Source organism: Acipenser ruthenus, chromosome 16 (assembly GCF_902713425.1).
Source record: "Acipenser ruthenus chromosome 16, fAciRut3.2 maternal haplotype, whole genome shotgun sequence".
Taxonomy (NCBI): Eukaryota; Metazoa; Chordata; class Actinopteri; order Acipenseriformes; family Acipenseridae; genus Acipenser; species Acipenser ruthenus.
The window spans coordinates 490,120-517,343 of record NC_081204.1 but is presented as its reverse complement, the minus strand read 5'-3'; the positions used below and the strand labels follow the sequence as shown (position 1 = coordinate 517,343).

At 48.8% G+C, this 27,224-nt stretch overlaps 2 protein-coding genes across 2 annotated transcripts; both read left to right on the top strand.

The window, feature by feature from the left end:
* The first annotated feature begins 363 nt into the window (after positions 1 to 363).
* On the top strand, positions 364 to 16,612 carry LOC131697678 (twinfilin-2-like). The gene is made up of 9 exons (XM_058988235.1): positions 364 to 589; positions 3,868 to 3,945; positions 9,582 to 9,760; positions 12,286 to 12,381; positions 12,639 to 12,743; positions 14,591 to 14,716; positions 15,269 to 15,419; positions 15,858 to 15,979; positions 16,209 to 16,612. Exons 1-9 carry the CDS (start codon positions 565 to 567, stop codon positions 16,374 to 16,376), a joined length of 1,050 nt encoding a protein of 349 aa, XP_058844218.1. The 5' UTR covers positions 364 to 564; the 3' UTR covers positions 16,377 to 16,612.
* A 3,321-nt stretch (positions 16,613 to 19,933) lies between these two features.
* Positions 19,934 to 23,375, top strand: LOC117963484 (cytokine-inducible SH2-containing protein-like). Its single transcript, XM_034903721.2, has 3 exons — positions 19,934 to 20,560; positions 21,458 to 21,678; positions 22,438 to 23,375. The coding sequence occupies exons 1-3, from the start codon at positions 20,541 to 20,543 to the stop codon at positions 22,926 to 22,928; spliced, it is 732 nt and encodes a 243-aa protein (XP_034759612.2). The 5' UTR covers positions 19,934 to 20,540; the 3' UTR covers positions 22,929 to 23,375.
* The last annotated feature ends 3,849 nt before the right edge of the window (positions 23,376 to 27,224 follow it).

Sequence of the window (27,224 nt, the reverse complement as noted above, 5' to 3'; positions counted from 1 at the left end):
GCTGGTTTCACAGACCTCGATTCGGACTAATCTTAAGACTGATACAATATTAGATTATATTACACGTGGCAGCTGGGGTTCCCTGGGGAGAATGCACCGAATATATTGTAGTTTTCTTATCTTATGTGCTTAATAGCAGTATGTTGCTTTTTTGAAGTTTTTTCAAGTGAATGTATGGAACGATCTGCCGGTACTGTAATGCGATCTGTAGGTTTTGCAATATATAAACAAACTACCGGTACATAGTTTCATACGTATATTATTCTGCAATGCATTTGACATTTCATAATTCTGTAGTGCGTTCATTTGTTGACCCTGGTATTATAGCCGTGGGGTGTGATATTCACTCTGTGTAATGCAATGCGCTATTGCGTTGTGTCATCATTGTTAATATTGTATCACACGAACCCGGTGCAACCCCGGGGCTCAGCCGCGGTCACGTCACAGACCCGGAAGTGAGGCGGTGCCGTGTTGTTTCCTGTAGCTTTTGCAGAGACAGGGAGGTGCAAACAGCGGGGACGAGGAGCAAGAAAACCAGCCTGGAAATCACAGAGCGCCGACGCAATGGCGCACCAGACCGGGATTAACGGTAAGTAATGAAGCGGCTCCTCTTTGCATTGCTGTGTCCCGTGTTACACAGTTACGGGCTTCACTCCCGTCAAAGTGGGGTTTGTTTCCGTGCCTGAGGGTTTAATTATGATAGTAACAGTAATGCAAATACATTATACATAGCGGTTAACAGCAGTGTAGCTGGCAACACGGAACCGCCCACCTCCGCCTTATAGTTTATTTGATTGCATTATTGTTACGCACACGCACACGCACACGCACACGCACACGCACACATATATGTATTACAGCGGATTGAGGATGTGTTCGGTTTGCAGAAACGATGCTTTGAATAGGCAGCCTACGTGTCTGAAAAATGGGAACTTGACATTTTCAGAAATTAAAGTGGTGATAATGTCGTGCAAAAAATAAAATAAAAAAAGAAGTCACCAGCCCGTTGATTACAACGTGGAATTTGAGTATGTGTAGTATTCTGCTGAAGCATGCTGTGACAGGTTATTAAAACATCAGCGTCATGTATTTTTTTTTAAGCGCCTTGTTAGATTAGGCATGCGATGGTTCCTGGTTGATGCACACGGTCTGTTGTTTTTTAAAATGCTTGCATTCTTAGCGCTGGTAGGAACAGGAGTGCTCGGCACACTGTCTGCAGAACATGCTCCACTTGTGTGTGAGCAGCAATGCTTGTGCGAGCTGCAGCAGCACAGCGCCCAACAGCCGCATCCGCGTTCACAAGAGCACATTCAGATCAGCCCCGGGGTTAAAAGAACAGCACTGTTTCTTATTGTCTCGAATAACAGGGATGGCAATAAGACTCCTATTGCATGGCAGTGCCACCCATTCCAGGCTTTACTACGAGCTCGCTTAGCACCAGTGTGTCTTATTAAACTCATAGTGATGTCAATTAACCGGTGCTGGCACTTCCTTAACCAGCAGTATATTACCACGCCTCCTCTATCGCATGCAATATGAATGCATTAATAACTCACATGGTTGGGATCCACATAAAAAGAAACTAACAAATGCAGTGATATAAAGAGTGAAACCTCTGTTCTAGCCTGTCCGGGAGTGAACGCAGGAGAGTGCGGATGGTTTTTAATTAGCTGTGTCCTCTGTGCAGTGGGGCACACAGGCGTTGAATTCATATTAAAACCCTGTCCTGAGGGTGAGAGGTCTGGAGCACACTGTGAGTCCAGCAGACACGCCGGGATATCCAGCCCCTCAGGCAGGGTCTGGAAAGGAGCACCTCCTGCACAGCTGCCTTCCTGTCCTGTGCACTGTCGAGAGCCAGACCACAGACCACGAGACCTGTCTGCGTTAGTTAAAATCAGCTTGAGCACCGCAGCGAAGAACCGGCTGCCAGACTTAGTAACACACAGCATGGGACGCGTGTGCCGGCGCTGTACTGTTTCAGCAGAGATTTCTAATTCATCAGCACTGAAACAGTACAGTCTGTGGTTCTTTTAGACCGTGGTAAGGATAGTAACACACAGCATGGCACGTGTGTGCCGGTGCTGTACTGTTTCAGCACAGATTTCTAATTCATCAGCACTGAAACAGTACAGTCTGTGGTTCTTTTAGACAGTGTTAAGGATAGTAACACACAGCATGGGACGTGTGTGCCGGCGCTGTACTGTTTCAGCACAGATTTCTAATTCATCAGCACTGAAACAGTACAGCGCGTCTCCTTTCCTGCCAGTGAGCACCTCTCTTGTCTTGCATTACCATCGAACTCATGACTGAATAGTGTATCCGCTTTAGAGAACTTTTTTTTTTCACTTCTGTTTTTGAAGTTTTGCTCATTGAACAGTTGGATTTTGAAGACTGCTGCGGTGTACCAAGGTGAACGTGTAGTACAAGTGACTAGAAGAGCGATCTTTCCTGGGGGACCAAATCTAAGTTAATCTGAGCTATTAAAAGGTAGAGCACACATCATACAAGGTGGACCATCAGGACCATGAAGACCTGCGCATCACACTGCATATCCACTCTGCAACACCCTGAGCTGCTGTGTAAAAGCCCCACTTTTATGAGAGCAAACTCAAAGGGAGGGACAGGAGCTTGCAGGATCCAGCCAGCCGGCACAGGATGCGATGCAGCTGTTTCTTTGGGTTTGACGTGGCTTTGCTGTACATGCTTGTAGGTGGAGAGCTGCACATTAGTGAGACTGTGTCGGTGCACTCAGTCTCTGGAGCACCAGGAGGCACTGAAACTGAACCATGATGATCAATGCATTCTGACTTTTATGTGTCTTATATTTATTATTTATTTATTTTGATCACACCCAGGGGTTGTGGAGCTGCAAACCTTTAGCTCTGCTAAACCTGATCTGAATTTAACCATAAATACATACATACATACATTCACTTGGAAACACATTTGAGTGTCGTTTCCAATGCATATACAAACATTATTATTATTATTATTATTATTATTATTATTATTATTATTATTATTATTATTATTATTATTTTTGGCAGATTACAGGTGTTGCAGGCAATACAAAACTGTATTTCAATGCAGTGTAGTTTACAGTAAGTGCAAATTATACTACTAAAAATACAATATAGAATAAGATGCAACAAGTTAGGATTACAACAATTGATATCTACAATCAGCTATGAATCCAGTAACAAGGTGCTGAGGTCAGGCCAGTATAGTACAGTGCAAACTGCTGTGCAGTGGGAGTCTTGTTCCATCCCTGTATTAAACCCTGGAATGGATCACACTGCTGTGCAGTGGGAGTCTTGTTCCATCCCTGTATTAAACCCTGGAATGGATCACACTGCTGTGCAGTGGGAGTCTTGTTCCATCCCTGTATTAAACCCTGGAATGGATCACACTGCTGTGCAGTGGGAGTCTTGTTCCCATCCCTGTTCCAGGGTTAACAGGAAGGCTGTGCTCTATGAGCTTCTATATTTCATCCCCTGTCACCCGAGTCCAGCCCACAGCGGCTGTGCTATATTTGGGCGGCTGTGTGATCACTGGCTGTGGGGATCAGGTTCTCAGCCCAGGATCACATGCTGCTGCTGTATTTAATAAGTGGACCTCTTCTCATTGGCAGTTGCTTAGCTCAGTGTCAGAGCTCCACACAGAGTAGGAATAACACTGCTGAGAAGAGAAGAGGCCCTGCTTCAGTATCCCACTCTTTAGTACATATTCATACAGTGTTTTCTACCCCTGATTGGAAACATCGCTGCCTCCGAGCTAACGAAAGGAGATCTTTATATTTTTAAGAGTTTTTTGTTTTTGTTCTTTGGTGTTCCCGGGATCTCACCAGCATGTTTCTGGTTCTTTTAGCTACTCCGGAGCTCAAGGAGTTCCTCTTCAAGGCGCGGAACGGGTCGGTGCGGCTCATCAAGGTGGTCATCGAGGATGGTGAGTGCACTGCGCTGTCGGGGGGGGGGGGAGGGATCATCCTGGATCATATCAGGATCTCACAACAGACACCTCAGCAGCACCCCCACTCCACATAGAAAACAGTTCAGTGCCCATGCACGCCGTGGTGTGGGGTTTCTGTTACAGATAGGTCCAGGTTAACAGGATCTGAGTGGAGTGGCTTTGATCCCACTGTAATTCAGCCTCACCCTCCTCGTATGTCTCCCTATCATCCTTACAGTTGAAATGACAGCCCCTCAGCTAGCTTGGGCTTCCCCTTAGAACACGGCTTTAGCAATATCTTATTCTGTATCGTTTATCTGAACTCGACAGAGCTTCTCGTAGAGCTCCTAAATTGTGGAATGCTCTGCCTTCGTTTGTCAGGGAAGCTGGGACCGTTACAGCTTTCAAGTCAAGACTAAAAACACACTTTTATAAAATGGCTTTCTTATCTCAGAGGGTTTTAATGTAACTTTCAAACTGCTGTTTTTGTATTATTATGTGTATAATAAATCTGTTATTTAAATGGTGTGACTGTGGCAGTTGTATGTGTGACACGCTATACAAATGTATTGTGGTTTGCTCTTTTTTTCTGTACTGTACAGTGCTGTGCGATACTTCTGTATAAAAAGCGTCATATAAATGCAATAAATAAAATAAATAAATAAATAAATACCATGCTGAGATAGAACCTCTGCTTTACAGGTCTGTGGCCCGTCTGTCTGTCTGTCTGTCTGTCTGCCAGCCTGTCTGTCTCTGCCTGTCTGTCTGTCTGTCTCTGTCTGTGTGTCTGTCTCTGCCTGTCTGTGTGTCTGTCTCTGCCTGTCTGTGTGTCTGTCTCTGCCTGTCTGTGTGTCTGTCTCTGCCTGTCCGTGTGTCTGTCTCTGCCTGTCTGTGTGTCTGTCTCTGTCTGTGTGTGTCTGCCTGCCTGTCTGTGTGTCTGCCTGTCCGTGTGTCTGCCTGTCTGTCTGTCTCTGTCTGTCTCTGCCTGTCTGTCTCTGCCTGTCTCTGTCTGTGTGTCTGTCTGTTTGTCGTTGTTTTTTTAATCGTTGTTAATCAGTGAAAGTGCAAAAGAACAAGATGTTTTCAATACAGTTTAGATGAACCGTTTGCGTGGCACTAAGACACTCTGTTTCATGTGAGTGTTTCTAGTTAAACAACAACACTGGGGATTGAACATAAGAATGTAAGAAATTCTAGAATGAGAAAAGTCAGTTCGGCTCCCTTAATGCAAGCGTGGTCCGTTAGCACTCAGGAGACAGCTAGCTAAAGGTCTTCTTACAGTCACAGAGAGGGTTACACAGGATTGTTCATGACAGCATCCAGTCTATTCTGGAAGGATCCGACAGTCTCTGCTCAGCAGCCTGTTCCAGTGGTTCAGCACCCTTTCTGTGAAGAAGCTCCTTCTCCCCTCGGTTCTGGATATGCCCTTCTTTAGCTTCCAGCCGTGGCCCCCGCTTCTGCTCTCTGTGATCTGTGAAAGAATTCTCAGCAGCTACTTTGTTAAGCCCCTTGACCATTTGAAATACCTCTATTAAGTGACCTCTGGCTCTCCTCCTTTCTACACGATACAGATTGAGCTCTTTCAGTCTGTCTTCATATGAAATGCCCTTCAATCCTGGATTGAATCGTGTTGCTGTCCTCTGTACTCTCTCCAATGCTTCGATGTCTTGTGATATGAGGATCTGAAGTGGACACAGTATTTTAGGTGCGGTCGTACCACTGCACTGTATCATTTTAATATAACTTCTCTTGATTTGAATTCGGCCGTCCTGTCCATTCTCCTTGCCTTTTTTTATTGCTTCTCCGCACTGTCTCGTTGTCTTAAGAGATTCCTCCACTGCTACCCCCTTTCATGCACAGCCTCCTCTGTTTCGTTGCTGTTCATGCTGTAATGTTGTGCCGATGTGCAGGAGGCGTTGCTTCACGTGCATGTATGCTGTATATCCAGGCTGAGCCGTGGCTCTTCAAGTTGCATGACTCCCTCAAACAGTCGCTGTTTTGTCTCTGCGGTGCCACGTGTGTGAGCTGCTCAGGGGGTCGGGCTGATCTCCTCGCAGGCCAGTGGAAAGTATGTGCAGACCCTGCTGGAATGTGCTCTGCTCAGAATAGCACAGGCGTTGCTGAGCAGTGAGAGGCAGACACTGTGCTCTGCAGGTCCTCAGGGAAACCCCTGGGATCAGTGCAAACCACGGACCCTTCACAGGGACGGAGGAGGCTTGTGATGTTCTTCAGAGGAAAGCAGTGCGTTTGAGTAGCTCAGTGGTTAGAGAATGAAAGTGCTGGGCAGATGAAGAAAAAGATGTAAAGTTTGTGTGTTGAGTGAGAAAGCACTATTAACCAGGGAGAACGAGAGTCTCAATTCTAAGGGTGGATCCATACACTGATTCCATGTCACAATCCATATTGCAATATGCAGGTCTCCTTACCATGTGTATCACATGCGACGGGCTGCTGTTACTGGACGATGCAGAATAAGACATCATGTTCATTTGAAGACCACAGTGTAACGAGAGAGGGGAGACGAGGAGCCATGGCTGTGCTTGTGGTCTTGTATTGATACAAGCAACGCACGCCTCTGTTACCATACGATAGGTCATGTAAAGAAAACCTCACGATTCACTGATGACACGTTTCTTAATGGGAACCCTGCGCTTGTTTCAGTACGGTGCACTGCAGCGATGGCGTCCCACAGACTGCTATCACAAGTTACAAAACACACCCATGCCAGCAATCCCCGAGCGCTGTAGTCTTTCTCAAGCTGAAGGAGGAAACTGAAAGAAGAAATGGATTTCCTCCGCTGCAGGAGAGCAGTGACTGACCTGTTTGTGTAAAAAGTGTGTCTCGTACCGTTAAACCACAGAGAGAGGAAGTGAGACAGCATTGGAACGAGGTGCTGCTCTGAGTTAATGACAGCAGTGCTGTACAGAGCATGCAGCACGCACACAGGGCAAGAGCACCGTGAGTGTGTGTGTGTGTGTGAGAGCGTGCATCTCTGTCTGTGTGTGTGCGTGCGTCTCTCTGTGTGTGTGTGTGTGTGTGAGTGCGTGCGTCTCTGTGTGTGTGTGTGTGTGCGTGTGTGAGTGCGTGCGTCTCTGTGTGTGTGTGTGAGTGCATGCGTCTCTGTGTGTGTGTGTGCGTGCGTCTCTGTGTGTGTGTGAGTGCGTGCGTCTCTGTGTGTGTGTCTCAGTATGTGTTTGCTGATGCGTTGCTGGGGAGTGGATTTCTGATTACAGTAATGGGACTGAAGGACAGGCATATCAATGAATTGTCCACTGATCAATAATTAACCAGGAAGCAGAGAGGGATGAAATGTAAGATCTCAGTGTTGACAGAACCTGACCGGAGGGACAGAAACCTGATGCAGCCGGGCTCCGGGCTCCGGGCTCGGACTCACAGGTGGTTTGATTCCGCAGCGAGACGGTTCTCTCTGGGAAGGGGATCCTGTTGCAAGTTTGTCCCACTTCAGTAGGGGGCGCTGTGCGGCTCCTCTCTGTGTCTCTAATGTGTAATGAGGGTCTCGCGGGCAGCACAGCCGTTAGCTCTCTCCACAGTCTGCAGTTAGGGCTATTTTTTTAGGTAGGTAATTAAGAGAAATGTGTGTGCCTAACCTGATCAGCCTTTATTGCTGTGAACTCCAGTAAGTTCAATTGAGTGTGATGTGATGCGGCCCTGTGTAGCTCACAGCACAGAGCGCATTAGCAGTGCTGAGGGCGACGCGCTGGGGGAGTTTCATAAGAGAGGATCGTGTAACAGGACCGCATGGCAGCCATCGAGAGTGAGCTGCACTCGCACAAACTAGTTATAGATTGGAATGGATTTATTGTCAGGTGCCTTGGGATTGTTTGTGATGAAATGTGTCCCTCACTGATGGTCGAGTCGCTGTGTGTTTTGTCCCTCGCTGATGGCCAGGTCGCTGTGTGTTTTGTCCCTCGCTGATGGCCAGGTCGCTGTGTGTTTTGTGTTTCGCTGATGGCCGGGTCGCTGTGTGTTTTGTGTTTCGCTGATGGCCGGGTCGCTGTGTGTTTTGTGTTTCGCTGATGGTCGGGTCGCTGTGTGTTTTGTGTTTCGCTGATGGCCGGGTCGCTGTGTGTTTTGTGTTTCGCTGATGGCCGGGTCGCTGTGTGTTTTGTGTTTCGCTGATGGCCGGGTCGCTGTGTGTTTTGTGTTTCGCTGATGGCCGGGTCGCTGTGTGTTTTGTGTTTCGCTGATGGCCGGGTCGCTGTGTGTTTTGTGTTTCGCTGATGGCCGGGTCGCTGTGTGTTTTGTGTTTCGCTGATGGCCGGGTCGCTGTGTGTTTTGTGTTTCGCTGATGGCCGGGTCGCTGTGTGTTTTGTGTTTCGCTGATGGCCGGGTCGCGGTGTGTTTTGTGTTTCGCTGATGGCCGGGTCGCGGTGTGTTTTGTGTTTCGCTGATGGCCGGGTCGCTGTGTGTTTTGTGTTTCGCTGATGGCCGGGTCGCTGTGTGTTTTGTGTTTCGCTGATGGCCGGGTCGCTGTGTGTTTTGTGTTTCGCTGATGGCCGGGTCGCTGTGTGTTTTGTGTTTCGCTGATGGTCGGCTCGCTGTGTGTTTTGTGTTTCGCTGATGGTCGGCTCGCTGTGTGTTTTGTGTTTCGCTGATGGTCGGCTCGCTGTGTGTTTTGTGTTTCGCTGATGGCCGGGTCGCTGTGTGTTTTGTGTTTCGCTGATGGCCGGGTCGCTGTGTGTTTTGTGTTTCGCTGATGGCCGGGTCGCTGTGTGTTTTGTGTTTCGCTGATGGCCGGGTCGCTGTGTGTTTTGTGTTTCGCTGATGGCCGGGTCGCTGTGTGTTTTGTGTTTCGCTGATGGCCCGGTCGCTGTGTGTTTTGTGTTTCGCTGATGGTCGGGTCGCGGTGTGTTTTGTGTTTCGCTGATGGCCGGGTCGCGGTGTGTTTTGTGTTTCGCTGATGGCCGGGTCGCTGTGTGTTTTGTGTTTCGCTGATGGTCGGGTCGCTGTGTGTTTTGTGTTTCGCTGATGGTCGGGTCGCTGTGTGTTTTGTGTTTCGCTGATGGTCGGGTCGCTGTGTGTTTTGTGTTTCGCTGATGGCCGGGTCGCTGTGTGTTTTGTGTTTCGCTGATGGCCGGGTCGCTGTGTGTTTTGTGTTTCGCTGATGGTCGGGTCGCTGTGTGTTTTGTGTTTCGCTGATGGTCGGGTCGCTGTGTGTTTTGTGTTTCGCTGATGGCCGGGTCGCTGTGTGTTTTGTGTTTCGCTGATGGCCGGGTCGCTGTGTGTTTTGTGTTTCGCTGATGGCCGGGTCGCTGTGTGTTTTGTGTTTCGCTGATGGCCGGGTCGCTGTGTGTTTTGTGTTTCGCTGATGGCCGGGTCGCTGTGTGTTTTGTGTTTCGCTGATGGCCGGGTCGCTGTGTGTTTTGTGTTTCGCTGATGGTCGGGTCGCTGTGTGTTTTGTGTTTCGCTGATGGCCGGGTCGCTGTGTGTTTTGTGTTTCGCTGATGGTCGGGTCGCTGTGTGTTTTGTGTTTCGCTGATGGTCGGGTCGCTGTGTGTTTTGTGTTTCGCTGATGGTCGGGTCGCTGTGTGTTTTGTGTTTCGCTGATGGCCGGGTCGCTGTGTGTTTTGTGTTTCGCTCATGGTCGGGTCGCTGTGTGTTTTGTGTTTCAGAGCAGCTGGTGCTTGGCGCGTACAAAGAGCCGTCACGGAGCTGGGACCAGGACTACGACAGGTTCCTGCTTCCCCTCCTTGAGGAAGATGAACCCTGCTACATCCTGTACCGCCTCGACTCCCAGAATGCACAGGGCTACGAGTGGCTCTTCATTTCCTGGTCACCTGACCACTCCCCGGTACGTCCGTCCTGGGTTACAGATCTGAGGTCACAGTGGTCAGGACCGTCCTGTTGGTAGCTCCGAGAGGCATCCAAGCAGGGGTGGGGTCACTTCCTGTTTTTAAAATCAATTTGAAGGAATTGGAATTGGAATTGGAATTGCTATTTTAGAGACGTATTGTTGTGATTGTTCAACAGCTTTCATTGAAGACAGTTTAATTGACTAAAGCTGAAGGAACACAGAGACACTCTGTGGCATGGAACTTGGTTTCAGGTCACTGCACGGCACACCAGGGGAGACGTGGGGTTTGATGCAGCAAAGTTACCTCAGACTAAGTCTCCCGGTCTCCTGGAACCAGGTTTCAAACCGCTGTTCCTTTAAAAAGTGGCTTTGTATTCCCTCAGCTTCACAGTGACTTCAATTGATGTAATTTATTGCCCCTGTGAGAAGCTCATTTTAACAGAATACTGGGAATTGCACATTTTGATCAATGATGTGTGGTAACTGATTCCAAACGGAATGGGAATTGCTTTTAAAAAGGTATTGGAAGTGGAATTGAAAAAGAGGAATGTACCCCGACGCTGCATCAGAGTGCACAGGCAATGGCAAGGGATCAACCAGAGAGACTAACGGGGAGGAAAATCGGGTCCGAGAGGCTCGTCAAGTCTGCAGTGTTAACGAGTGGATTAACATCCCTCCGTGCCTCGTCGGGTCAAGGCTGTGATCAGGGCAGTGACCCAGCCCCGGGACTGGGTACGGGTTCCTGATAGTCAAGGCTGTGATCAGGGCAGTGACCCAGCCCCGGGACTGGGTACGGGTTCCTGATAGTCAAGGCTGTGAGCAGGGCAGTGACCCAGCCCCGGGACTGGGTACGGGTTCCTGATAGTCAAGGCTGTGAGCAGGGCAGTGACCCAGCCCCGGGACTGGGTACGGGTTCCTGATAGTCAAGGCTGTGATCAGGGCAGTGACCCAGCCCCGGGACTGGGTACGGGTTCCTGATAGTCAAGGCTGTGATCAGTGCAGTGACCCAGCCCTGGGACTGGGTACGGGTTCCTGATAGTGTCCAGCCAGTGTGTGTTTGCAGGAAGCCCCGTCCTAGACACACCAGCCTGATTGCGCAGCACAGGAAGCAGCCCTCAGGGAAACGAGAGCCGGGAGCAACAGCCAAGCTTGTGAAGAGCAGCGTGGCAGAGTGAGATAAAGAAAGGCATGACAGGCATGGAAACAAGACTCCTATTGCATAGCGACTTCACCCATTCCAAGCTTGATGAGTCACAGCAGCACATCGCATTCTCTTCTGAGAGAGGACAGTCACACGCTATTCAGAGAGAGAGGACAGTCACACGCTATTCAGAGAGAGAGGACAGTCACACGCTATTCAGAGAGACAGAGGACAGTCACACGCTGTTCAGAGAGAGAGAGGACAGTGTTTTCCAGTAGCAGGTAAACAGTTCATTGCAACAGACTGTTAGTGTCTCTGAGCAGCTTTCCATTGCAAGGATGGATATAAGACTCCTATTTCCTAGTCACAAAGCAGCCGGGCTCATGTGTGAATGCACGCTTTGGAATGGGTGAGGTCATGTATTAAAGTGAGCCTCTGTGTTGTGTAACCTAAAAGCCAGGCTCGCAATCCCTGGGACACAGTCTGCAGTTAACTATTCACAGCTAGGCTCAACGCCTACACTCTGGCGGGCTTGCAAAAGTTCAAATAAAATAATAATAATTGTAAACACAATATTTCTATTATTTGGGTGCTTGTTTTTCATTTTGTAACATTAACATGATTTCTTCTCATTTAAAATAAATAAATCAGTGTTAATGAAAGAGTGGAATGGTTTGACAACACAACCCCATGTGTCTAATCTGCACCATAAGAGACACCCAGCCCTTAAAGTGTTCCATAGTAAAAGCACAGCAAAGTGTAACACAGCAGAGCACAGAGAGGTGTGGTACAGCACAGCAAAGTGTAACACAGCAGAGCACAGAGAGGTGTGGTACAGCACAGCAAAGTGTAACACAGCAGAGCACAGAGAGGTGTGGTACAGCACAGCAAAGTGTAACACGGCAGAGCACAGAGGTGTGGTACAGCACAGCAAAGTGTAACACAGCAGAGCACAGAGAGGTGTGGTACAGCACAGCAAAGTGTAACACAGCAGAGCACAGAGGTGTGGTACAGCATAGGGAAGCATTGTAAAGCACAGAGAGGTCTGGTAAAGCATAGGGAAGCATTGTAAAGCACGGAGAGGTGTGGTACAGCATAGGGAAGCATTGTAAAGCACAGAGAGGTCTGGTAAAGCATAGGGAAGCATTGTAAAGCACAGAGAGGTCTGGTAAAGCATAGGGAAGCATTATAAAGCACAGAGAGGTCTGGTAAAGCATAGGGAAGCATTGTAAAGCCCAGAGAGGAGCATATTAAAAAACATGGGAAACTATGGGAAACCCATTGCATAGGGGAAAACTGTAAAATCACCATGCAGAAATAGTGTGGTAAACTCCTGTAAGGATACACACACTGCATTGACTTGCATTGCTTCTCTGCGCAGGTGAGGCAGAAGATGCTGTACGCAGCCACCAGGGCAACCGTGAAGAAGGAGTTCGGAGGGGGACACGTCAAGGACGAGATCTTCGGGACGCTGCAGGTACGAGGGCAGAGCACGGGACAGACAGCACAGGAGGGACACGGGGCAGAGGGGCACGGACAGATCGCACGGGAGGGACACAGGACAGAGGGACACAGGACAGAGGGGCACAGGACAGAGCTACAGAGGGACAGAGAGCATGAATTCCCTGCCCCCCGGTCGTTCTGTATTTCCAGAAAGCGGACATGCCCTTTCATGGCTTGTTGGAAGGTAGTGTGTACCTGACTCCCCTGGTTTATTCTCTCTCCCTCTCCCAGGAAGACGTCTCGTTCCTGGGGTACCAGCGGCACGTCTCCTCCTGCTCCGCCCCTGCTCCCCTCACCGCTGCCGAGCAGGAGCTGCAGCAAATCAAAATCAACGAGGTAGGCAGGGGGCGTGACACGCAGCAGCCAGTAGGAAAGGAGGGAGGGAGGGGTTAGGAGGGGGGCATTCCTTCCTGTTGGAATGGATCAAGGCTGTGGGGTTTCTGGTTGAGATCATGTGTGGTACAGCATGAGGAATTCAGTGAGGACAAGCAGAGCTGCTCATTCCATTGAAACAGAATTAAACCAGAGCTGCGGTGTTGAGCACAAATGTTCCTGCGTCTTTTTGACTAGAAGTCTAGTGGTTTGTGTGTTATTTGTGTGTGTGTTGTGTTGTTTGTGGTAATGGTTCTGCGATGGCCCGCTCTGCTTAACCTCTCTGGTCTGCTTCTCCTGTTTCTTTCAGGACAGGGTGGTGCAGGTAAGTGCTACTGCTTTACAGTTCTGAGTGACTGTTCATGTGTGGAGATGAGACTCCTGTTGCATAACCGTGTCACCCATTCCAGGGTTTAATACAAGCTTGATCAGCCCCAGTGTATGGTTCCCAGGGGGTCTTCTGAGTTGGCTGCACACTGCCTGTGTTGCTTTCTGGGGGTTGTAGTTCAGTCAGCGTGGCTTAGTGTCTAAGTGTCCCAGAACCACCTGCTTTACCCCTGCTCTGTCCCGTGTTGTACGGATCGCAGTTCTGAACTCCTTCCATGTCCCAGAACGCTTCTGTGATGCATAAGTTGAACTGCTTAGAAACGTGTTCTTTTAAAAAGGCAACGCCTGCATGCAGCTCACATGTCCGGATTACCGCTGGTCTTTTAGTAACGTTAGAGCTGATCCGGATCAGAGAATCCGGCCGTTAAGAAAACTAATCAAGCAGAAAAGCGTTGGTGCCTTCCTCAGTGGAGGGAAGGTGCTAAACAATATGTCTGCCTGACTTTAGTTCCAGGGTTTACCTTTTTAATTTGTGATTGTGTTTTTGGATTTGATTTTGTTCCTGTCGAAGTTTCTCAGTGTTTCTTTACATTTCATTTAAACGTATTTGTAAAAAAAATTGCGGTGGCTCTCCTGTGCTTAACTATGACCCAGAAATGTGGTCATGAGGTCAGAGAGGTGGGCGTGGGGTCAGAGAGGCGGGCGTGGGGTCAGAGAGGCGGGCGTGGGGTCAGAGAGGCGGGCGTGGGGTCAGAGAGGCGGGCGTGAGGTCAGAGAGGCGGGCGTGAGGTCAGAGAGGCGGGCGTGGGGTCAGAGAGGCGGGCGTGGGGTCAGAGAGGCGGGCGTGGGGTCAGAGAGGCGGGCGTGGGGTCAGAGAGGCGGGCGTGAGGTCAGAGAGGCTCAGTAACATGCAGGCCAGGCTCTTGGTCCAGACCTGATGGGCTGTTAGAAATTTACCAACCAATGGATTAGTCTCTCTGTTCTTGTTTCCCTTGCCTTTCCCCCCAGGACTCGAAGCGCAGAGTGGTAGGTTTGTGTGGTTGGGGGCCCTTTGGGGGTGTGGCCTTTCCCTGTCCCGTGAGCTTCACTTCTTTGTCTTGTTGTTTTTGACGGAGTAAAAGTTTGAAGTTCAGGACCTGTCTGGTTTATTTAACAGCAGTCCTGAAATGTTCCCTGCAGGCAAGATGTTATTTATGTCATCAAAATGGACTTTAAATAACTTGCAAGTTGTCTGTCTGTCTGTCTCTATCTATCTATCTATCTATCTATCTATCTATCTATCTATCTATCTATCTATCTATCTATCTATCTATCTATCTATCTGTGTGTGTGCATCTGTATGTGTTTCTGTGTGTCTGTATGTTGCTCTGTATCTGTGTGTGTGTGTCTCTGTGTGTGTGTGTTTGTGTGTGTTGGATGGTTATCTGTGAGCATCCTGCCCAGTACGTGGTTTCTGAGAGCAGCCCCTTTGTCTCCCCCTGCAGGTGAAGACGGAGATCAGCGTGGAGAGTAAACACCAGACTCTGCAGGGTCTGGCCTTCCCCCTCCAGGAGGAGGCACAGCGAGCCATCCTGCTGCTCAAGCAGAGGAACATCAACTACATCCAGCTGGTAAGGAGCCCGCTCCCTCGCTGCAGCCAGGGGGCGCTGCTCTGCACATTTACTCTTTTATACAGCGCTGCTCATGCCAAGGCATCCCAGGGCGCTTCACAGTTAAACCGTTTGAAGTGTAAAAGATCCCTAATGAGCTTGTGGTTAAATCTTGTGGTTCGGGCTGTGAAAGAACTGCTCACAGTAGTGGTGTAACGATACACTGATCTCACAATACATGGGACGGTCCTGATTGTAGAAAGAGACACAAACACACAAAACACACAGATTCTTCATTCAAGACTAGGACTATTAATAATCAAGAATTATAGAACTACAGTGAGCTCTGTTAACCCTGACCCTCACCCTGACCCTGACCCTGACCCTGACCCTGACCCTGACGTATTACTGCAACTCCATAAAGAGCCGCTCTCGTCACTTTTCCTGTGGAATCAGTAAGATACCTTGGTACACAACGTCTCCAAAGTAGCCTGTGAATTTGTAAGCAATGTAGTGTTTGCCAGCGAGGGTGCCGCCCCGTGGGCAGCTCTGACCCGTGTCTTGGCTCCTCAGAAGCTGGATATCGAGCGTGAGACGGTGGAGCTGGTGCACACCAAGGCCACGGAGCTGGGGGAGCTGCCACGCCGCATCCCCACCGACACGCCCAGATACCACTTCTTCCTGTACAAGCACAGCCACGAGGGAGACTATCTGGAGTCTGTGGGTAAGAGACCGAGCCAGTGTCTGTCTGCATCGCGCTCTCTCTCGTCTCTTTGTCTGCTTCTCAGTCTTTATCTCTGTGTGTGTGTGACCAGCCCAGACTTCTTCACATTTCTTTTGTTGAGTTACTGCTGAACTCTGACCTCACCCAGCGCACACCCAGCCCCTCTGTGATCTCTCCTCCTCTCCTCCCTCTGTCTGCAGTGTTACCTCACCCAGCCCCTCTGTAATCTCTCTCCTCCTCTCCTCCCTCTCTCTGCAGTGTTACCTCACCCAGCCCCTCTGTAATCTCTCTCTCCTCCTCTCCTCCCTCTCTCTGCAGTGTTACCTCACCCAGCCCCTCTGTAATCTCTCTCTCCTCCTCTCCTCCCTCTCTCTGCAGTGTTACCTCACCCAGCCCCTCTGTAATCTCTCTCTCCTCCTCTCCTCCCTCTCTCTGCAGTGTTTATCTACTCCATGCCCGGGTACAAATGCAGTATTAAGGAGCGGATGCTCTACTCCAGCTGCAAGAGCCGGCTGCTGGACGAGGTGGAGCAGGACTTCCAGCTGGAGATCGCCAAGAAGGTAACGGAAGGAGATTCGACAAGCTTCCAAAACTACACCCACACTAGAGCTGTCATTCAGGGTCTGGGCAGCACACTCAAAGGGAGAGAGTCCTGTAGTAAAAGCACAGCAAAGTGCAATTAAAGCATAAGGGAATCACTGGAAAGCACAGTGAGATTCCCTGCAGTGGTATGGGACGCTGTCCCTGTGTAGGGGCTGTGTTTGTGATCCTCTGTCCTCTCCCCTGCAGATGGAGATTGATAACGGGGACGAGCTGTCTGCAGACTTGCTGTACGAGGAGGTGCACCCCAAGCAGCAGGCCTTCAAGCAGGCCTTCGCCAAGCCCAAGGGGCCGGCTGGCAAGAGGGGCGTGAAGAGAATCATCAAGGGGGCGGGTGAGAACGGAGAGGACCGCTAGAGGAGAGGCTGCCGGGCTCTGGGAGCTGGACTCTTTACACCCATACCGTCCTGACAGTGATGATGACACTGCCCCCACAGGCCCCTCCTTCACCTCTTCCACCCTCCTCCAGGGACTGGGCAACGCTCATTCATTGTCGCCTCTTCATTTCTTACTGACATCAACTTTCTTTGATGTTTCTTTCTTTCTTTCTCTTTTGTTGTATCTGACACAGTTATGAGGGTTGGAGGTTGGAGGTTGGAGGTTGGAGGTTGGAGGGATGGGGGGTTGGGGTTAGGATTGGGGTTGGAGGGTTGGAGGGTTGGAGGGTTGGAGGGTTGGAGGGATGGGGGGTTTGGGTTGGGGTTGGGGTTGGGGGGTTTCCATGAACTGATCGAGGTTTTTACATTTCACACCGTCACACACGCACACACAATGATGGACCATCGCACTCATCAGTAACTGAGATACCTGGTAGATGTTTCCAACACTTCAGAATGAAATCAGGTTCTTGTAAAAGTACACTGTTAACGATGCAGTATTATTTTTTTTTTGTTTGTTTTTTTCAGTGAATGGTAATCATGTTTTGGTATCCTTGTGAGGACCCAAGTCAGTAAAGAATAAGTTGAATTATTCATACATGCATAGATCTTTAAACACAGGTGTGTGTGTGTGTGTGTGTGTGTGTGTGTGTGTGTGTGTGTGTGTGTGTGTGTGTGTGATGTCATGCACACACACACACACACGCAGTCTGTCTCTCTCCTGCCCCTCAGGTCTGTTCACTGAAGGGGGGGGCTTCATGTTATCCAAACCCCTCCCTCATTCGTTACAGGTTTGCTTGACCGGAGACCCCCTGATAGTGTTTTTATAAACATACTTGAACACTCCAAGACTAGCCCAGACCCCCCCCCCCCCCCCCCCCCCGGACGAGGACCAAGGTTCTAGGCCCCCCCCCCCCCACCAGGACGAGGGCCGAGGTCCTTGTGATGCCCCCCCCCCCCCCCCAGGACGAGGGCCGAGGTCCTTGTGATGCCCCCCCCCCCCCCCCCGGACGGCTGCTGCTTGGACGGGTTGAACGCACAGTCAGCCGCTAGCTGGGTTACTAACAGATCTGTTGTAATAACTTTCTACAGCCATGTGTCAGCTGTTTCATTTTGTTTTTCTCGCTGTTTAACAAGTAAACTATAAAAGTAAAGATTTGTAACACGTGCTCTTCCGAACAGTTATTTTTTTTAACTTGTTTTCCACCACCAATAACACATGCAATATACTGTTACTATAAAGGTTTATTAAGCACGGAAACGCCATGTATGTGCCTACTGCCTACTGCCAACTGCATGCCACCCCTCAACAAGGGCACAGGGCAATCGGGATCCCAGTGCCTGCCTGAAGAGAACAGAGCTCAGTCTGTGCTGAGCATGCAGGAAGGAACTGCTCTGAAGAGAGAGTTTCTACAGAAGAGCAGAAGAAAGCTGACGAACAAGAGGGGGCTTTTCGGTCAGCAATGCTCGTCCATCCGCTCATCCTTTATCTGAGTGATCCAGCTAGATAACCCCTGGGACCCTCTTCCATCCCCTCACCACTCTGTGTGACCCTCTTCCATCCCCTCGCCACTCTGTGTGACCCTCTTCCATCCCCTCACCACTGTGTGACCCTCTTCCATCCCCTCACCACTCTGTGTGACCCTCTTCCATCCCCTCACCACTCTGTGTGACCCTCTTCCATCCCCTCACCACTCTGTGTGACCCTCTTCCATCCCCTCACCACTCTGTGTGACCCTCTTCCATCCCCTCACCACTGTGTGACCCTCTTCCATCCCCTCACCACTCTGTGGGACCCTCTTCCATCCCCTCACCACTCTGTGGGACCCTCTTCCATCCCCTCACCACTCTGTGGGACCCTCTTCCATCCCCTCACCACTCTGTGTGACCCTCTTCCATCCCCTCACCACTCTGTGTGAAGAGGAGTCTCCTCTAATGTGGCACTGCTGGGTTTCATGGACGCAGTCACAAGTGATCCTGGGCTCTCTTATTTAACACCAGGGAGTCCCAGACTAGTCTTCTCATCAGGGTCTGTAAAAGCAGCCATTAGTTTGGTAGGATGGAGCTCATCAACCTTATTAGTTACTAAGGCTGAGAAAAATATTATTGATCATTCATTAGGAGCAAATATTTGTAATAATAATACTAATAGTGACACACAGATACGAACCATAAAGCGCTGTTTGTTTATATATATATATATATATATATATATATATATATATATATATATATATATATATATATATATATATATATATATGGGAGACAAGACTATTTAATCCACACTAAAACTCTGTGTGTGTGTGTGTGTGTGTGTGTATATTTATATAATGTATGTACAGTTTGTGTGTGAATGTAAATATACACAGAGAATTCAAAAACAGCAAACAGTGCTCTATCCAAGGAGAATCGGGATCCAACAGGACGCTCAATCACTAGAAATGCCTGAATGTATAGAACAGTAAGATCACTTGAGATCACTAAAGGCCAACAAGATGCTCGGATATATTGTGAGGAGTGTTGAATTTAAATCAAGGGAAGTAATGTTAAAGCTTTACAGTGCATTAGTAAGACCTCACCTAGAATATTGTGTTCAGTTCTGGTCACCTCGTTACAAAAAGGATATTGCTGCTCTAGAAAGAGTGCAAAGAAGAGCAACCAGAATTATCCCGGGTTTAAAAGGCATGTCATATGCAGACAGGCTAAAAGAATTGAATCCATTCAGTCTTGAACAAAGAAGACTACGCGACAATCTGAATTCAAAATCCTAAAAGGTATAGACAATGTCGACCCAGGGGACTTCTTTGACCTGAAAAAAGAAACAAGGACCAGGGGTTACAAATGGAGATTAGATAAAGGGGCATTCAGAACAGAAAATAGGAGGCATTTTTTTACACAGAGAATTGTGAGGGTCTGGAACCAGTAATGTTGTTGAAGCTGACATCCTGGGATCCTTCAAGAAGCTGCTTGATGAGATTCTGGGATCAATAAGCTACTAACAACCAAACGAGCAAGATGGGCTGAATGGCCTCCTCTCGTTTGTAAACTTTCTTATGTTCTTATGTTCTTAACTTTACTTCCAGACAGCTGAGTGCATACCGCAGGGCTCTGTACCTAGAGGCAGTCTGTATGCTGCTGCAGTGTTACTCAATCTGCAGCAGGGGGTGCTGTTCAGTTAAAAACACACTTAAACACTGATAGCGTGCTGTATTAAATAGTTCTGCAACGTCAGCACAAACATGAGGACTGTATTATTATTATTATTATTATTATTATTATTGTACTGCTGTTATAATAAACTGGGTGCACTCGACAATGCCCTGCATTTTGCATCCTCCACGCATATCAAACACAAAGCTTCACGTTTGCAGGAATCTCCCTGCTGCGCTGAGCAATCGATCCAGTGACGAGAGAAACCCGGCGGGCAGGCAGACCGCTCGGGACACTGAGACGGTGTGTGCGGGGGAAGGGGGGGTGCCGCTCTCTGATTGGTCTGACTCAGAATCAAAGCTTTGGTTTCTTGGAAAGTACTTGGAAAACCATTAATAGCACTTCTCAAGAAGCCGCTGAGCAGGTGCCAAATACAAGGCAAAGCATAGAGGGTGGGGAGGGGGGCTAAATGAATATTTACGAGAAATGAAGTCTTGAGCAGCTCAGTGAGCGAAGATTCACACCCAGACTGCTGTTAATAGCACAGGTGCAGCTCGGCTCGGCTCGGCTCGGTTCGAAGGCGCCGCGCTGTGACGTCATGCCATTCTCATAACCCGATTCCTGGAACGACTCTGATCAGAAGGGTCAGACCCTGACGAGTCGGTCGCGCACTTTCCGCAGACAGAAAAAACAAGTCATAACCACTGATAATTGTGTCACCCCCGCTCCCTGTGTGCGTGTTCGTGCGCTGAGACTCACCGAAGAGAGAGATTTCATTTCGTTTATTTTCCTTTAGGGAAGCTACCCTCTATTTCGCGTTCCTCGGATATTTAATTTAGTCGTGCGCGCTGTTTGAACACTTTCAGAAGACGGGAATTTGACCTGCTGGAGGTTGAATTTTGAATATTGCCTTTGGAGGAAAGAAAAGAAAAGAAAAGACAAAAGCGGACAGGACATTGTTTCATTGAAGGATCTGTAAACCGAACCTGGCATGATCCTTTGTGTTCAGAGGTACGTTTTCTGAAGATTAGCCTCGTCTCTCCTGCTTAATAGCCAGTGTAACCGCACTGCGTGTGTTTGTCGGAACTAGTATTCTTTTTTAAAATGAAGTGATATTATTTGTACATCATTCAAGAGCTTTATACTCAAACACATGTTATTATTATTATTATTATATTTATTGTTACTGTTAGTATTATTGTTGTTGTTGTTATCATTATTGTTATTATTATTATTATTGTTGTTCTTGTTGTTGTTCTCTTTCTCCATATCCAACACCACTATGCTCACCACAGCGCTGTAGAGAGCTCTGTGTGATCAAACCAGCGCAGGCTGTGTCGATTCTCGTACTCTAGTGAACACAACTATTCACAAAGTAACACCGAACCGAGCCGAGCCGCATTCAATTCGAGCGATGCGCTCGCAGCGTAATTAGTAGAACGCTAACGGCGTTGCTTTGCGCACGTATTACCTCGTTTAAAATGCGTTCGTGTTGTGCTCCTGTGTTTTGCCTTCAGTTGTCACACACATTTTTAACACACCACAAAACCAGACTGGCCACATTTATTGGCGTGTCAGCGTCCCCTTACCTAAGCATGTACAGAGCGGTTACATACATGTGTCATGCAGTACTGAGCCACACCTCATGAGGCCTGTATGCTCGTTGCATTTGGGCATCCTGGAAAAGTTATTATTTTGAAAAACCAAACAGACTGAAGGCCAGCATATTGTACTGGTTATAGGTTTTATTACTGGATAACTGTGTTTTACACTGGAGTCTATGTAGTGTTCTTTCCTGTAGCACACCGCACTAACTCTCCCTCTCCCTCTCCCTCTCCCTCTCCCTCTCCCTCTCCCTCTCCCTCTCCCTCTCCCTCTCTCTCTCTCTCTCTGTGTATTATATTCCAGCCCCAGACCCCTGCTCCCACAGCAGGCTGCAGTCCTCTCTCTGCCGGAGATGCTGAGCCATGCGGAGAGGAGGGAGGGCTCCATCACCTGCCAGGACCCCCACTCGACCTTCCCCGCCCCCCAGCCTCCCCCCTTCTGCCTGACGAGCCCCCCCAGAGTGCGGGGCCCCAGTGACGACCTGCGCTGCATTACTGAGACCCTGGGCCACCTCAGCACCTCAGGTAGCTGTCTCTGTGCCCTGCGCTTGTGGCTGGCACAGCGACCCCGTACACCTTCCCTGACGCACTCTTTCAATAGTGCCAGGTCCAGCCGCTAACACGCTTAGCAAGTGCAGGTGTAACAGGTTTTATTTTTCTAAAACAAAGGCACGTGAACTGAGAACTTTCTGTAAGGCAGTGTGGCATCAGATACTTCTTGTGTTTCTTACAAAGCTGCACATTCCAGACGTCCTGTGTGTAGCTGTGGCAGTGCAGCACAGTTGAGATTTCTGGGATTATCTTTTTAGCTAGTCTCTTCAGGATTAAAGGGATGGACGTCTGGTCTCACACTCATCTCAAACTTATTTTTTGGTCAAAGTCCAGTTCACCCCGATTTTTATAAACTAGTAGCAGCCAGTTAGCACACTTGAGCACACACACACACACACAGTATGACAGGACCTTGCTTTCCCTGCTCAATGTAATATAGAGCCCAGCAGGAGCTGAAGCACTGCAGCTTTGTGATGTCATGTTAGAGCTCTACTCATTCATTCCAATAGAGATCAGTACAGATTAACAGACAGTGTCAGTGGCAAGCTGATACACAAGCGCTTGGTCTGTGTAGTCGTGTGTCTGAAGGTAGGGTATAAACAGCACGCGGTACAGCCTGACTCTGTGTTGTGATAAAGCCAGGGAGCCCCGGAACGCTGACTCAGAGCGACACTGAGGGCCCAAGCCCTTGCTAACCCCCTCCCCTCTCCCTCTCTCCTCCGCTCTGCGCAGGCTGGTACTGGGGTGCGATCACAGCCAGCGAGGCGAGGGCTGAGCTCCAGCGGGCCGAGGAGGGCACGTTCCTGGTGCGGGACAGCAGCCACCCCCTGTACATGCTGACCCTGTCCGTGAAGACCAACCGGGGGCCGACCAACGTGCGCATTGAGTACAGCCAGGGGAACTTCCGACTGGACTCCAGCTGCCTGGTCAAGCCGCGCGTCCTGGCCTTCCCGGGCGTGCTGAGCCTCGTCCAGCACTACGTGGACTCTTGCGTGGGGGCAGCGGAGAGGGTGGAGGGTCCTCCAGTGGTGGACGTTCTCCCCGAGCACAAGGACAGCGCCGTGCTGCTCAAGCTGGTCCGGCCGCTGCACCGCAGAGATGCCTTCCCCTCCCTCCAGCACCTCTCACGCCTGGCCATCAACAGACTGACCGCCAGCCCCGAGCAGCTGCCCCTGCCCAGGAGCGTGCAGGAGTACCTGCAGGTGTATCCCTTCACACTGTGAGCCGAGCGCAGGCAGAGCTGAGAAACACGAGGGGCCACCAGCCTGCTCCACTGCAGTTTGAGTGAGGGGGTGGACTTTACAAGGACCACACCCGCCCCCTAACTACTGACAAACAGGAGGGGCAACACAGAACTTCCGGATGGCCAATCGCAGGCTGGGGATCGAAACGGGGCGTGGCTACAAGGACCGATCACGCCCATGGAGGAGGAGCGCAGCCCTCCTGCCCGATCAGTGCGAGGGATGGTTTTTATAAAGACAGACTTTACCCCTAGCTGTCCTGCTTGACTGGCCCTGGTTTGGGCAAAAGCACTTTCTTTTATTTCTGGAACTATGTTTATGTTTTTAACTTACTGAGATTGCTGATATTTTGTTATAAAATAGGTGCTGACCTGTAAATATGGAATAAATAAATAAATACATTGTTTTTGTTGCAAAAACTACTTGTTATATTTAAGAGTTTGGGATTCCTTTTTTATATGCATGCAGGTTTACACCAGTCAAGTCCTGCTGTTTCTGAATGGAGAAAAACACAAACAAGACCATCAAAGTGTGAAATATCACGCAGGCCTCTTTCAGTCACTCGCTTCCCAGTGTGAAAGGGGGTGATTGAAAGAGGCCTGTGTGATATTTCACATCACCTCCTTTCACACTGGGAAGCGAGTGACTGAAAGAGGCCTGTGTGATATTTCACGTCACTCGCTTCCCAGTGTGAAAGGGGGTGATGTGAAATATCACACAGGCCTCTATTTCAGTCACTCGCTTCCCAGTGTGAAAGGGGGTGATGTGAAATGCAATCTGCAGCTCTTCGGTTATTCAGGATCCCAGTGTGAAAGGGGGTGATGTGAAATGCACTCTGCAGCTCTTCGGTTATTCAGGATCCCAGTGTGAAAGGGGGTGATGTGAAATGCACTCTGCAGCTCTTCGGTTATTCAGGATCCCAGGTCCTGGGCAAGTCCGGCCCCCCTCCTCTACCTCTTTGTTCTCTCTCTTCCTGGAAGCCGCAGGCTCTATTTAATTGCTCTGCTGGTTCTTGGAATCCTCTGCCTGCCCACTGCCCTCCCTTTTCCTGGGATCAGCTCTGAGCTCTTCATCCCCCTCTTCCCGGAATCATGAGCAGCAATAAAACAGCTTAACCCTGACACCCGCCAGAGACAAAAACAAGCTGATTGTACTGCTTTACACCCGTGCCTAATACAGCTTTACCAGGGGACATTCGAATATGCTGTTGGGGTCGCTGGTCTCAGTATTTACAGTCTCAGTGAATATGTTGTTGAGATCGCTGGTCTCAGTATTTACAGTCTCTGTGAATATGTTGTTGAGATCGCTGGTCTCAGTATTTACAGTCTCAGTGAATATGTTGTTGAGGTCGCTGGTCTCAGTATTTACAGTCTCAGTGAATATGTTGTTGAGGTCGCTGGTCTCAGTATTTACAGTCTCAGTGAATATGTTGTTGAGGTCGCTGGTCTCAGTATTTACAGTCTCAGTGAATATGTCGTTGGGGTCGCTGGTCTCAGTATTTACAGTCTCAGTGAATATGTTGTTGGGGTCGCTGGTCTCAGTATTTAGTCTCAGTGAATATGTTGTTGAGGTCGCTGGTCTCAGTATTTACAGTCTCAGTGAATATGTTGTTGAGGTCGCTGGTCTCAGTATTTACAGTCTCAGTGAATATGTTGTTGAGGTCGCTGGTCTCAGTATTTACAGTCTCAGTGAATATGTTGTTGAGGTCGCTGGTCTCAGTATTTACAGTCTCAGTGAATATGTCGTTGGGGTCGCTGGTCTCAGTATTTACAGTCTCAGTGAATATGTTGTTGGGGTCGCTGGTCTCAGTATTTAGTCTCAGTGAATATGTTGTTGAGGTCGCTGGTCTCAGTATTTACAGTCTCGGTGAATATGTTGTTGGTGTCGCTGGTCTCAGTATTTACAGTCTCAGTGAATATGTTGTTGGGGTCGCTAGTCTCAGTGAATATGTTGTTGAGGTCGCTGGTATCAGTATTTACAGTCTCAGTGAATATGTTGTTGGGGTCGCTGGTCTCAGTATTTACAGTCTCGGTGAATATGTTGTTGGGGTCGCTGGTCTCAGTATTTACAGTCTCGGTGAATATGTTGTTGAGGTCGCTGGTCTCAGTATTTACAGTCTCAGTGAATATGTTGTTGGGGTCGCTGGTCTCAGTATTTACAGTCTCAGTGAATATGTTGTTGGGGTCGCTGGTCTCAGTATTTACAGTCTCAGTGAATATGTTGTTGGGGTCGCTGGTCTCAGTATTTACAGTCTCAGTGAATATGTTGTTGGGGTCGCTGGTCTCAGTATTTACAGTCTCAGTGAATATGTTGTTGAGGTCGCTGGTCTCAGTATTTACAGTCTCAGTGAATATGTTGTTGGGGTCGCTGGTCTCAGTATTTACAGTCTCGGTGAATATGTTGTTGGGGTCGCTGGTCTCAGTATTTACAGTCTCAGTGAATATGTTGTTGGGGTTGCTGGTCTCAGTATTTACAGTCTCGGTGAATATGTTGTTGGGGTCGCTGGTCTCAGTATTTACAGTCTCGGTGAATATGTTGTTGGGGTCGCTGGTCTCAGTATTTACAGTCTCGGTGAATATGTTGTTGGGGTCGCTGGTCTCAGTATTTACAGTCTCGGTGAATATGTTGTTGGTGTCGCTGGTCTCAGTATTTACAGTCTCGGTGAATATGTTGTTGGGGTCGCTGGTCTCAGTATTTACAGTCTCGGTGAATATGTTGTTGGGGTCGCTGGTCTCAGTATTTACAGTCTCAGTGAATATGTTGTTGGGGTCGCTGGTCTCAGTATTTACAGTCTCAGTGAATATGTTGTTGGGGTCGCTGGTCTCAGTATTTACAGTCTCAGTGAATATGTTGTTGGGGTCGCTGGTCTCAGTATTTACAGTCTCAGTGAATATGTTGTTGGGGTCGCTGGTCTCAGTATTTACAGTCTCAGTGAATATGTTGTTGAGGTCGCTGGTCTCAGTATTTACAGTCTCAGTGAATATGTTGTTGGGGTCGCTGGTCTCAGTATTTACAGTCTCGGTGAATATGTTGTTGGGGTCGCTGGTCTCAGTATTTACAGTCTCGGTGAATATGTTGTTGGGGTCGCTGGTCTCAGTATTTACAGTCTCGGTGAATATGTTGTTGGGGTCGCTGGTCTCAGTATTTACAGTCTCGGTGAATATGTTGTTGGGGTCGCTGGTCTCAGTATTTACAGTCTCGGTGAATATGTTGTTGGGGTCGCTGGTCTCAGTATTTACAGTCTCGGTGAATATGTTGTTGGGGTCGCTGGTCTCAGTATTTACAGTCTCGGTGAATATGTTGTTGAGGTCGCTGGTCTCAGTATTTACAGTCTCAGTGAATATGTTGTTGGGGTCGCTGGTCTCAGTATTTACAGTCTCAGTGAATATGTTGTTGAGGTCGCTGGTCTCAGTATTTACAGTCTCAGTGAATATGTTGTTGAGGTCGCTGGTCTCAGTATTTACAGTCTCAGTGAATATGTTGTTGAGGTCGCTGGTCTCAGTATTTACAGTCTCAGTGAATATGTTGTTGGGGTCGCTGGTCTCAGTATTTACAGTCTCAGTGAATATGTTGTTGGGGTCGCTGGTCTCAGTATTTACAGTCTCAGTGAATATGTTGTTGGGGTCGCTGGTCTCAGTATTTACAGTCTCAGTGAATATGTTGTTGGGGTCGCTTCTTTACACTCTGCAGGCCCGCCATGCAGCCAACCCAGAGCTACAGCGTCGGAGGACAACGCAGCCCTGGGCAGCTTACAGGCAAGGAGATTCGGCCGGTCATTCTGTCATTGAAGCTGAATGCAGGATAGATTCCAGAAAAATAAATCACTCTGTAGAGATGAATACCAAAAAGTTGGCCAGCGCTCAAACTCTGGGCTGTAGAGGTATGTTAAGAGCCCTGGCAGATCTTGTTTATCTGGTATTCTTGAACCTTAGAGAGAGGTGCATTGTATCCACTGTGTAACCCCCCTCCCAGCCCTACAGCTTCACAGGCAAGAAAAACCAAAAGAGCAGAGAGCTGCTGAACAGCGTAACACACCGCTGTGTGCACTCCTGTTGACTGCTTGAGATCACACGGCTTCACGTCTGAATCAGCTGGAGCCGCAGCTTTGTGCTGCTGTGACCCTCCTGTCTGTGGAGCTCTTACTGCGCTTCATTTTATGAAAGTGAAAACATGCTGGTTTTAATGTGCTTTTAGAAACACGCCGGGCAGGTTTCCAGGAACACAGTCATGTTGGCTTTCCAGAGGACTTGGCAGCTTCGGAAAAAACAAGAAAAAAAC

Bases quoted from the DNA above. Each gene is read 5' to 3' on its own strand.
- LOC131697678 (XM_058988235.1), top strand. From the start codon at position 565: ATGGCGCACCAGACCGGGATTAACG. The intron at 3,946-9,581 runs GTGAGTGCACTG...TTTGTGTTTCAG, and splicing joins CAAGGTGGTCATCGAGGATG to AGCAGCTGGTGCTTGGCGCG. The intron at 12,382-12,638 runs GTACGAGGGCAG...TCCCTCTCCCAG, and splicing joins AGATCTTCGGGACGCTGCAG to GAAGACGTCTCGTTCCTGGG.
- LOC117963484 (XM_034903721.2), top strand. From the start codon at position 20,541: ATGATCCTTTGTGTTCAGAG. The intron at 20,561-21,457 runs GTACGTTTTCTG...ATTATATTCCAG, and splicing joins ATGATCCTTTGTGTTCAGAG to CCCCAGACCCCTGCTCCCAC. The intron at 21,679-22,437 runs GTAGCTGTCTCT...CGCTCTGCGCAG, and splicing joins GGGCCACCTCAGCACCTCAG to GCTGGTACTGGGGTGCGATC.